The sequence below is a fragment of the Carassius gibelio genome, chromosome A22 (assembly GCF_023724105.1).
Source record: "Carassius gibelio isolate Cgi1373 ecotype wild population from Czech Republic chromosome A22, carGib1.2-hapl.c, whole genome shotgun sequence".
Classification (NCBI taxonomy): Eukaryota; Metazoa; Chordata; class Actinopteri; order Cypriniformes; family Cyprinidae; genus Carassius; species Carassius gibelio.
In genome coordinates this window covers 8,287,662-8,299,734 of record NC_068392.1, presented here as the reverse complement: position 1 = coordinate 8,299,734, position 12,073 = coordinate 8,287,662, and the positions used below count along the sequence as shown (strand labels likewise).

At 36.7% G+C, this 12,073-nt stretch overlaps 1 protein-coding gene across 1 annotated transcript; it reads left to right on the top strand.

Moving 5' to 3' along the window:
* Positions 1–100: 100 nt before the first annotated feature.
* Positions 101–11,839, top strand: LOC127942740 (ankyrin repeat and MYND domain-containing protein 1). Its single transcript, XM_052538667.1, has 16 exons — positions 101–905; positions 1,814–1,960; positions 2,046–2,482; positions 2,751–2,967; positions 3,194–3,370; positions 3,507–4,141; positions 4,961–5,132; positions 5,242–5,382; positions 5,467–5,613; positions 5,717–5,824; positions 6,004–6,135; positions 7,406–7,519; positions 7,630–7,780; positions 8,090–8,210; positions 8,279–8,433; positions 10,660–11,839. The coding sequence occupies exons 1-16, from the start codon at positions 771–773 to the stop codon at positions 10,809–10,811; spliced, it is 3,141 nt and encodes a 1,046-aa protein (XP_052394627.1). The 5' UTR covers positions 101–770; the 3' UTR covers positions 10,812–11,839.
* The last annotated feature ends 234 nt before the right edge of the window (positions 11,840–12,073 follow it).

Genomic DNA, 12,073 nt, shown 5'->3' with positions numbered 1-12,073 from the left:
TTAGCGAACGGATTAGCAAACAAGCGCCAAAACTCTCTCTAAAACCATCATGATGGTTTAATTGGATTTTCAGGCTGGTCTTAAGTATATTTAGCAAAATTGTTTTTCTTAATTGGAGTGGCCTATCGTAGTCTTTATTTCAGCTCTTTATTCGACAGTCTCAGAGATCATTGATTCTTAATTAAATGTTCTTCTCTTTGTAAGGCCACTCAAGTGCGTTCAGCCACTTGTAATGTATAACCTGGCGCATATCATGTTCTTACACACCTGACAGACGCCAAACGGGTCAAGAAAGCAAATTAATTATGTAGTACGTCATTTAAAAGCCATTACTGGCGTAGCTATGGATGTGCGCGTGCCTGCGTGTGAGAGAGAGAGCGCGAGAAAAAGCTTGCGCGTGCACGCGCGTCGCGGTTGCTTAGTTACGCGGCGTTGATCTACTGCAGCAGGTCACTCGAGACAAAAACAAACCAACGACAGACACGTGTTGATTTGAAGAGGGTCGTCGGCCTTTGTCATGTATATTATGCCATGAATAGACCATCTGGAGAACCTTATCTTACAGAGGAAGCGGCTTGCAGTCAATTTAACGAGGACTTTATTTTCGCCTGACGTGTAAGCATTTGACTCTCGACGAGCAATTTTTGGCGAGAGTCGCCTCGTCATGGTAACCATCCGAAGTTAAACAATAAAGTGTATGTTTCCTAGCGCTCACGCTCTGTGTGAATAAGAGTTTATGATATGAACTGAATAAGAAAGATAAAACCGTAATGCGGGGAAGAGAGAGTTTTTGTAAAAGAAATGGACATGATATCCAGGAATGGCCGGATGGATGTAAATATGAAGGAGAATTCGTGAATAACCTGAAGCATGGCACTGGTGTCTTCACATGGCCCAGTGGAGAGGTATGTTTCACTACATGTAACATGATAACTTATTATGCTCTGTTGATTCTAAGATAAAGTTTTAGGTTATGAACTTATTATTACACATTAATTGTTGCACTAACATGTTTGATAAACAATTATACAACGTAAAGTTAAGTAGCTTATTTAAAAAATATCTAGTATGACTATTCCACCTTCCAGATCTTGACTGCATCTAAAGTTAATAATTACAATCAACAGTGTCATCATTTTCACAGGCTGCTGAATTTAAATTTTCAGTTATTAGAATAAAAATACCAATAATTATTATTTTATTTTATTTAATTTTTCTGTAAAAATGTAAAATATAAACATATAGTTGTGTCAGGCTTGGCATGTTTAAAATTATTTTCTATTTGATAATTTTTTTTGTCTTATTTTGTATTTTAAAATTTTCATTGATTTATATATTCTAAAAATAAACATTGAGTAATAATGTTCATGCCCGTTTTATATATATATATATATCTATCAAATGGTGTATTTCTGCCCCTTTCCATGAATAATGTACAAAGAGGGCCTGAATTAAGTTATTTTTCAACTACAACTAAATATTATCTGAGCTGGTTTATTTTATATTTATTCAAATTTGTTGATTTTGCAATAAAACAAGTGCTTGAACATATTACTCAATGTTTATTTTTAGAATATATAAATCAATGAAAAATTATATATATATATATATATATATGTATGTATGTATGTATGTATGTATGTATGTATGTATGTATTGTATATATAATTAAATGGTGTATTTCTGCCCTGTCTATCTATCTATCTATCTATCTATCTATCTTAAAAACATATTTTTATTGCTCTATTCTTCACTGTAAAAATCATTTAGTACTTTCCACTTTGACACTAAATTATTGTCATGTTTTATTCAGTTCTACAAAGGTTCATTTTTTAAGGATTATCGCCATGGGAAAGGCCTGTATTCCTGGCCTGATGGATCCAAATACACAGGAAAGTTTTATTTGAACCGAAAAGAGGGATACGGAATACAGGTTTTCCCAGATGGATCAACTTTTGAGGTGAATAATTCGTAGCTCACTAACAATAAGGCTGCTTTTATCAAATAATAGATAGTGAAAGATAATCTCTTCTGCTCCTCTACAGGGTCTGTATCACGCTGATGAACGCTTTGGCCCTGGGGTCATGACTTACCCTGATGGGCGGCAGGATGTGGGTCTTTGGCACAGAGAGAGGTTACTGCAACTCTGCACCACACTGGAGGGCGGCTTCAGTCTCGAGGATTTCCCAGAACACATGAGCAGACTGCCAAAGACACACCTGAAACAACCTCAACGTCCTCTCGATGTGGAGTCAAGTAGAGACACCGATCAGGGTCTGTCAGACGACGAGGACCGTTTCATCCTGCCTCCAGACATTGAGAGATATTCCACAGATTCAGACCACCTGCCCGTCCCCAGGAGTCTACGCCAGGAACTGGACCTTCACTTTTTTGGGACGAGTGACATCAGCACAGAGCAGCAGTCACCACTGACAGCCGTACCGCTACAGCAGCGCATGAATGCACACATTCAGAGACACAGGTCAGATGAATGATTTATTTTATTTTATTCAGTATTTACTACTTTTAAGATTTTAAAATGTTTCAAAATATTTTAAAAATATTTTAAATGTAGATCATTTTATTTAATTTTATTTGCCAGACAGTTTATATATATATATATATATATATATATATATATATATATATATATATATATATATATATAATTATTATTATTATTAATATTATTTTTTTAAAAATTTTTACATATACCTTTATTTTATCCATATCATTTTTTTCTCTCACAGATTTGAGACAGGCACATTAGACTGGGATGTCGCAGCAGTGCTGAATATGACCAGGACTCCGTTTGGACCCAAAGGGCCCTTGGAGCTGAACTCTGAGAAGCTGATCAAGAAAGCTTCAAGTGGTGAATGCAGGAATGTTTACCGAATTCTCCGAGATGGAAAAGTCCATCCTGACGTGAGTGACGCACGGGGACATACGGCTCTCATAGCAGCCACGGTAAGCTTCGGTTTAAACAAGATCTCAGTAGAAAATGCTAATTGTAAAATGCTTCTCTTCATGTAAACAGTGACTAATATTTGCCAGAAGGTGGCAGCATTGATTTAAATTTTTTCACAGGAACAGTGGATCAATGGATAAACAACAGGTTTCAGATCTTTAATAATGACCCACAGTAAATGCATGCTTGCTGATGATCAGTGAGGTTTGTTGTGTGTCTGTGTAGGTCAACTGTCATGATGATGTCATCCACATGCTGCTGGACAGCGGGGCCGATGTAAATAAGTTAAATGAGGAAGGCATGTCTGCTCTGGCTGTCTGTCATGTCCTCTACTACCCTCTTCAGTCTTTACATGAGACGCTGGCTGAGAGAGTGACACAGAATATCAGCCCAGAGCCACAGGTAATAATACAGAGGGGACGTTAAGGATTCATAATGGGTATTTTGGTTTGCTTGTTTTCAAAGCATTGTAAGTCGGATCCTTTTTATCCTTCATTTCTTGCTCCTATTTTTTCTTCTTCTGTCCGTTACGCTAAAGATCAAACCTTTGGAAGACGTCTTCCATGAATCTTCTTCAGATCCAGTGACAGGAAAACCCAAAGATGACCAAGAGACATTTGAGACGCCAAGAGAAAGCAACCAATTCGACCACGGTCTTGAACCAGAGAACCCCAATGACCTGGAGAAACTTGAAGCTCAAGTAAATGAGGAAATAAATGAAGATGGGATAGTTCCTCAGCCTGATCAACTCGAAGGTTTCAGCGACTCTGAGGAACCTCAACTTCATTATCAGATCAATGAAAATACAGACCCAAACAAGGAGATATTCCTTCAGCTTGAACATGAAGAACCGCATGCTATGTTCATGTCAAAATCTATTCAAGTCTTTGATGATAAAATCCCATTGGGTTTAGTATCATGGCGAGAGAAGGACGCAAAGACAGAAGCTGAGTCTGAGCAAGAGATGATAAATCCGGAGACTGATGAAAACTTGGAGAGGAGCATCAGGTCAGATGATCCTACCTTTGATTCTGCATGTTCTATGGCTAGTTTTCACATTGATGTCACAGAGGAGATCCTGCAGAAGAGTGCTGAGATCCTGTGCCAGACAGCAACAGTGACTCCAACAGACACCCAGGAGACAGTCCGGAAAATTGCTCTTCTGAAAACAGAGTCAGTAGATTTTTACAGATGTATTTACTGTATCTGAATCTCACAAAATTATATGGGTAATAAAAAAATAAACAAAATGAAATGAAACTTTTTTCATGACAGCTAAGCATATTTTCTTCAAAATATCTTACGAGCGTAATGTGAATAAATATTTTTTGTAATAATATTCAAAAAATATTTAGTGTTTTTAGTTTCCTATTTAAATTTTAAACAAGAAAAATAGATATTTTTTTAAATTAATATTAATGAAAAGCAACTTCTTTAATACATAATGTGATGTACAGTTATATATATATCGTATTTTTCGGACTATAAGTCGCACCTGAGTATAAGTTGCATCAGTCCAAAAATAGTCATGATGAGGAAAAAAACATATATACTGTATGTGGCACTGGACTATAAGTCGCATTTATTTAGAACCAAGAACCAAGAGAAAACATTACCGTCTACAGCCGCGAGAGGGCGCTCTATGTCTTCAGTGTAGACTACAGGAGGACTGAGATGCATTAGAGCGCCCTCTTGCGGCTGTATAAGGTAATGTTTTCTCTTGGTTCATTTCTCTTACTTCATGTCAAATTAATTTTGATAAATAAGTTGCACCTGACTATAAGTCGCAGGACAAGCCAAACTATGAAAAAAAGTGCGACTTTTTACCGAAAATACGTTATAAATAAAATGAAGACCGTAGAATGAGATTTTTTATGTAAATGGCATGAATTATGACGTGTCGTGCATGTTATTTGGTCCTACAAACCCACGTGATTTTAATGAAAATGTGAAAGTTGTTGTTTTGTACTTGGCAATTGTATGGTCTGAAAGACACCGGAATCGATGGACTACTCTTAAGCTTCTGTTGGAGAGAGGAGCAGACCCAAATGCCTCTACCGTCCCCATGCCTGTCATCTTCCTGGCTATCAAAGCTGCCCATGTCAAGGGTGTCCGTCGTCTTTTGGAGTGTGGGGCTCGTACAGACATCTCTCTACTTCCAGAGGTACCTCCGATTTAATGTCATGTATTCATTATCACTTCATTTGACTAGAATATCAACAGCAAGGCATCTATTTGGTCTTATTTCTTTCTTCTCTCTGTGTTCATGATAGCAAAAGGGTCTGTACCCCCTTCACATAGCCGCGGGTTTATGTGGAGCAGAAGGTCCTGAGATCACAGAGCTTCTCCTGCACGCCCTGGCAGATCCCGACGTCAAAGCTCAGGATGCCCATGAAGTCTATGAGCTCGATAAGGTCTGAGTAAATGTTTTGTATAAATATGTTGCAGCACAACTTTTTTTTTTTAACATCTCTAATGAAAGAAACATAAACCCTCAGGACACATTTGAGTCCCAGACCTTTAAAAATCAGCATCTCATGGCCCCTGGACCCGTGGCTAAATTCAGTGGAGCCCCTAATGAACTTCCTCAGGAAGGCGGGAGGACACCACTACATGTGGCCTGCCAAAGAGACAGTGAATATACAGTAAGAATACAATATGATGCTCCTTGGTACAAAACTATATCTGTACATTTATCTGTACACATAAATAAATAAATAAATAAAAGAAGCATTATTTTTCTTTCAGAATGCTAGAGATGTGGTGGCACTTCTCCTTTCTCACAACGCAAACCCCAATACTGTGTGGAGTGGCCATTCACCTCTGTCTCTGGCCATTTCGAGAGGCAACGACCTTGTATGTAATCATTTCTGACATCAATTATTCCGACTGAATCATTTGCAGTGCAGCTATTTGCAAGGAATCGTCTTTTATGGGATAATTAAATACTGTCTGTTTCGAAGACACAGAATGAATGTGGAACATTATTGCATTGCATTGACGTGCCGTGTATATTATCACCGATGTTTTCCCAGGCTGTGGATGAACTGCTCGCTGGAGGGGCTGATCCTAATCTTCCTCTCACTCGTCATGTGGGCAGCGCTCTCTGTGCCCTTGCCAACATCAGCTACGACCGTGGGCCACATCCACGCAACCAAGTCAAGCTGGTGATTTTCCTCAACTGATTATCCTATGTAGTCTTAAGAGAAAATACGTGACCGTGTATACATGAAATATGTGACCCTGGGCTTAAGTCCAATTGTAGCAATAGACAAAAATACTTTGTATGGGTCAGAATTATTGATTTTTCTTTTATTCCAAAAATCATTAGGATGTTAAGTAAAGATCATGTCCCATGAAGATATTTTGTAAATTTCCTACCTTAAATATGTAAAAACTTAATTTTTGATTAGTAATATTCATTGCTTAGAACTTCATTTGGACAACTTTAAAGACTATTTTCTCAATATTTGGATTTTTGTTGCACCCTCAGATTCCATATCTTGGCTAAATATGGTCTGATCATAACAAACCATTCATCAATAGAAAAAAGAAAGTTAAAAAAAATTGACTCTTATGACTGGTTTTTGGTCCAGGGTCACTTAAGTTTTCGCATAGTGGCTCTGTAGTTGCACTATGCATTACAAAATAAAAGTCAAAATATCAATTTAAATGTAGTTAGGTTTAGGAAAAATTCACTCTTGTTTGTTGATTTAACAGAAACATTTATAACAAAATATTATTTCATATATTTAATAATAATAATATTTTTTTTGTTGTTCAATATATGGAATAACTTATGTTCATTAATATAATAATAATAAGAATATAGAAATTAGAACTATATAAATATTATTATTAATTATATAAATATATTTACTGATTTTATAATATTTTATTGTAAAATATATATATATTTTTTTCAATTAATTTAATAAAATAAATAAGTAGATTTAATATAATGTTATTTGGAGATATGCATGACTGTATACATATTAAAGCATCGTCTGCATTTCTTTTCTTTTTTTGTGTTTTCTGTATTTTAAGTGTCACTTAGCAGGTATTTAACCTGGAAACTTGAAATGGAGTGAGAAATATAAGCAGCTTGGAGCAAAAAAAAATAGCACCAAAAGTGACAAAAATGTTAATGATATTTAAAATAAGAGACTAAAATTGCCCTTACTTGAAATTTGTAACACTGAATTATTCAGAAAAACAATAAAACCGTTCTTTCTGACATTGATAGACATGTTTTGCATTTAATGTTTCTCAGAATCCATTCATGTCTTCCTTTTACACAAGCTCAAGTTGATCAGTCGACTCGCGTTCAGGAACAATTTAGCACCTCAAAAGCAAGTCAATCAAATAAATAAAGAGAAATAAATGTAGTTATTTCTAATCCCTGTGCTCTGTTGGTTTCTGTTTCACTTGGTTAAGCTGGAGAAGTTGATCAAAGCGGGCGCTGACATCCTCATGCCTGTGGTGGTGGGCGAGGGCCGCAGGTGCGCTGTGGGAACAGTCGTGGATTACGCACACTGCGCATTCCAACAGGTGCAGCTTTTCATCGCCACTTCATCCCATGTTCCAGATCATTTCAAATCTCATTTATCACCTCGAGCAATTATGATCCCCTCACCAGACCGGTTCCGCTTTCCCACCAGAACCAGCGCATGGCCCACACCCCGTACCATGCCCTCAACAAGCATGAGAGACAAGTCTATAACACCCGCCGGCAGTTGCTAAGCCTCATGGGAGATCTGCTGAGACAGGCGGTGATAAGAATGGAGAAGGAACGGAGCCAAGATGTACTCAGTGAGACTGACTGATCGTTTCTATAAATGCACAGCACTTTATGGATTTTGTCTCACTGCTTTCAGGGTTTGTGCATCCGTTCAAAGGAGTTAGTGTCCTATCGATTGAAATCACAGGATGCTCACTTTTGTGTTTGTCTGTTGTTCTGTTCGTCTGTTGTAAAAGATTTAATAGAACATTATTTGTAGACATGCTGGACTTCAAAAGCCTTTTACAGCATCATCTATATTCAAAGAAGCAAAACTCATTTTAAGTTTCACTCAGTTTACAAATCCCAGGTTGCTAATTTGTGTGTTTGTGTTGTTTGAGGTGTCAGTCCCACAGAGAAGCTTCTATGTTCCGGATCAGGAATGACACCGAGTCTGCTGAGCTCTCCTGAGGAGAACAACAGTACCCTCTTCAATAAACGCATCAGTCAGAGAGTGCAGAGGTACTTCATTATTACACACTGCTGCAAACCAGTGTCTGTGGTGTTTGTGTTAACTGTGTGTCTTTCAGAAAGCAACGCTTCAAATACTGCTATGAGTGCGGCCGATCAGTGGGTGTGCAGCTGTCGGCCTGTAGCCGCTGTCGTGAGGTCTTTTACTGTAGCAAGACCTGCAAAACCAAAGCGTGGGATGAGCGCCACAGAGACGAGTGTGTCCGTGTGCCAGGTTGGTAGTAGGTCTCAATCGACTTGATCTTGTTTTCCAGCATAAAACAAGAACAAATGTATTTAAATTACATATGATAGTAAAAAAAAAAAATTCTTTTAATTTTGATAATTATAACTGACAACTAAGAAAAATCCCAAATTCAGTATCTCAGACAATTAGAATATTACTTAAGACAAATACAAAGAAAGGATTTTTAGAAATCTTGTCCAACTGAAAAGTATGAGCATGAACAGCACTCAGTACTTAGTTGGGGCTCTTTTTGCCTGAATTACTGCAGCAGTGCAGCGTGGCATGGACTCGATCAGTCTGTGGCACTGCTCAGGTGTTATGAGAGCCAAGGTTACTCTCATAGTGGCCTTCAGCTCTTCTGCATTCTTGGGTCTGGCATATCGCATCTTCCTCTTCACAATACCCCATATATTTTCTATGGGGTTAAGGTCAGGTGAGTTTGCTGGCCAATTAAGAACAGGGATACCATGGTCATTAACCCAGGTACTGGTAGTTTTGGCACTGTGTGCAGGTGCCAAGTCCTGTTAGAGGATGAAATCTGCATCTCCATAAAGTTGGTCAGCAGCAGGAAGCATGAAGTGCTCTTAAACTTCCTGGTATACGGCTGTGTTGACCTTGGACTTCTGAAAACACAGTGGACCAACACCAGCAGATGACATGGCACCCCAAACCATCAATGACTGTGGAAACTTTACACTGGACCTCAAGCAACATGGATTGTGTGCCTCTCCTCTCTTCCTCCCTCTGGGACCCTGATTTCCAAAGGAAATCCTAAATTTACTTTCATCAGAGAACATACATTTTGACCACTCAGCAGCAGTCCAGTCCTTTTTGAAGCAAGACGCTTCTGATACTGTCTGTTGTTCAAGAGTGTCTCGACACAATGAATGCGACAGCTGAAGTCCATGTCTTGCATATGTGCGTAGTGGTTTTTGAAGCACTGACTCCAGCTGCAGTCCACTTTTTGTGAATCTCCCCCACATTTTGTTTCACAATCCTCTTCAGGGTGCGGTTATCCCTGTTGCTTGTAAACTTTTTTTTCTATCACATCTTTTCCTACTCTTCCCCTCTCAATTAATGTACTTGGAGACAGAGCTCTGTGAACAGCCAGCCTCTTTTGCAATGACCTTTCGTGTCTTGCCCTCCTTGTGCAAGGTGTCAATGGTCGTCTTTTGGACAACTGTCAAGTCAGCAGTCTTCCCCATGATTGTGTAGCCTACAGAACTAGACTGAGAGACCATTTAAAGGCTTTGCAGGTGTTTTGGGTTAATTGGCTGATTAGAGTGTGACACCAGGTGTCTTCAATATTGAACCTTTTCACAATATTCAAATTTTCTGAGATACTGAATTTGGGATTTTCCTTAGTTGTCAGTTATAAACATCAAAATTAAAAGAAATAAACATTTGAAACATATCAGTCTGTGTGTAATGAATGAATATTATTTACAAGTTTCACTTTTTGAGTGGAATTAGTGAAATAAGTAAACTTTTTGATGATATTCTTATTCTAATGTATGTATGTGTATATACACAAATGTTTATTTACAAAATTAAATATATAATTATGCGTTATTCAAATGAAAACATTTCTCTCAATATTCTCATTAAAGTGAAATATTGGCATTTTATTTATGTATTTAAAAAAGTAAAATCTGTATAAATGAAATAAATAATTTAAACAATTATGAAAAAATAAATAAATAATTAAATCCATAAAAATCAGTCCTTTAAACAAGGTCAGTTGCATAAAATAATAATTGTTTTTCAGGAATACATATTTTATATATTAATTAATGTTTTATTTTTATTACCTTGTGGGTCAAACTTGATATTATACATCAAAAGTTTGGAATTTTTTCTTTATGATTTCTGAAGGATACGAGTAATAGCTGCTGAAAATGTAACTGCATCACAGGAATAACATGAATTCTGCCATGAAATAATTTACAAATAAATGATGAGAAAAGGTTTGCATGCACTATATGAAGCACATTTGTTGTGTGTGAGCAGAGGATTTGTTTTTAATGGTCTTATGGGATTTCATTTTACTCTTGATAGAAAATACATAACCAATATTTTCTGTTTATTCAGGATCTGATACAATGGGAATTATAATCTCAAAATTCCTAAATATCTGCTGATTAATTGGCCAGAATATTGGTTTATTATTATAATTAACTAATGTAATGCATAATGTTTTTGTTGTTTTCACAGCAGTCAGTGGAAAAAGCTTCAGAGATAAATGTGCATCTATCGGACCATGTTCACCTCTGTCCACCAAAGACACTAAAGGCAAGACCTTCCACCTGAGCATGACCCCAGAAATACAGGAATATGACCCGAACGAGAATTACAGCTTTATTTAGAACATGTTTCAAAGGCCAGTGAAACTTAGCTGTGTAAAATGTTACAGCGTCACATTTCAAATTGAAAAGAATGAGACTTTGACTTGTGCAAGTTCACGGTCTGGTAGAAATGAAAAGAAATGATTAAAAAACACACAATTTATTTGAACAAATGTGCATGTTTATTATATAAAATAGACCAAATTTATAAAGCCATACCTCAAATAAAATGCTAGTGCTGAAATATGACAAAATCAGATGTTCCATAATCCACATCTCTGAATGGCCTTGTGTGCTCAATCTGTCACTGTCATATGAGACACATTACGCTTGTGTTTGAGTCCTTCTCAAGGTCCATTCATTGAGTCATGCAATCGACTAAGAGTGTGCTTTTCATTTATATCGGACAACCAAGTACAAAAACAAACCTCCCTGTGACAGAGATCGAACATTATGTCATGTACATTCTCAACCGCGTTTATGTACCACAACTTTTTACATGTTGTATCTGACAAAACCAGGTCCTTGTGCATTCAGCTCTAGTTGTGCTTTAAAAAAATATCAGAAACGTGTAGATCGTTTAACACCTTTAAATGCAACATTCAGTGTCTGTATGCTGATATAGTGTAAGACATTCTTCTTGGAATGTTTTTTTTTTTTTTTTGTCTGATCAAACATTCCAAAAATCATAACATTGTTGTTCGTATATCTGATTCAGCTCCTTGGAAATGTTTTAAAGCGTCACTGCCACAAGTATCATTAATCATATTGCTCTGGAATCGTGAAATTGTCACTATGCCTTACGAGCTTTTATTAAAAGTGACTTTTTTATTTTAAAAGTAAATTCTGTAAATGAGTGCTTCCCATTGGCTTTGGCTATAATGAAATTCCATTCAAGGCAAATCATATTCAAGGCTGACACGTGCTTCTATTTATCTGGCCATCAGTGCTGAAAATACTCCAGAAGTGACATTACAAATATGAATTTGTACGGAGCCATGAGTTTTCAAATGCAGGTTTGAATTGGGTTGAGAGAAGCAAATATTTTTTAAATTAATTTCCTTCAGACACTAATTGTTTTTTTACATTTAGATTTCTTTCAAGATAATTACATGTCTGGGTCATATTTCTCACCAAAATCAGTGGAAAAAAATATTTTGTATTAAAAATAAAGCCTATTTCTTTTCTTTCTTTTTTTTTTTTTTTGGGAGGGGGGGGGTTATTATTATATTAATGAATTAGCTTAACATTCTAATGTTTTTAGAACCATTATGTGTTCTTGT

What these genes read in the sequence shown, in the direction of transcription:
- LOC127942740 (XM_052538667.1), top strand. Translation starts at nt 771, where the DNA reads ATGCGGGGAAGAGAGAGTTTTTGTAAAAGAAATGGACATGATATCCAG. An exon ending in TTTCGAGAGGCAACGACCTT is followed by an intron (nt 5,825 to 6,003) that starts GTATGTAATCAT and finishes ATGTTTTCCCAG; the next exon opens with GCTGTGGATGAACTGCTCGC. An exon ending in CGAGTGTGTCCGTGTGCCAG is followed by an intron (nt 8,434 to 10,659) that starts GTTGGTAGTAGG and finishes TTGTTTTCACAG; the next exon opens with CAGTCAGTGGAAAAAGCTTC.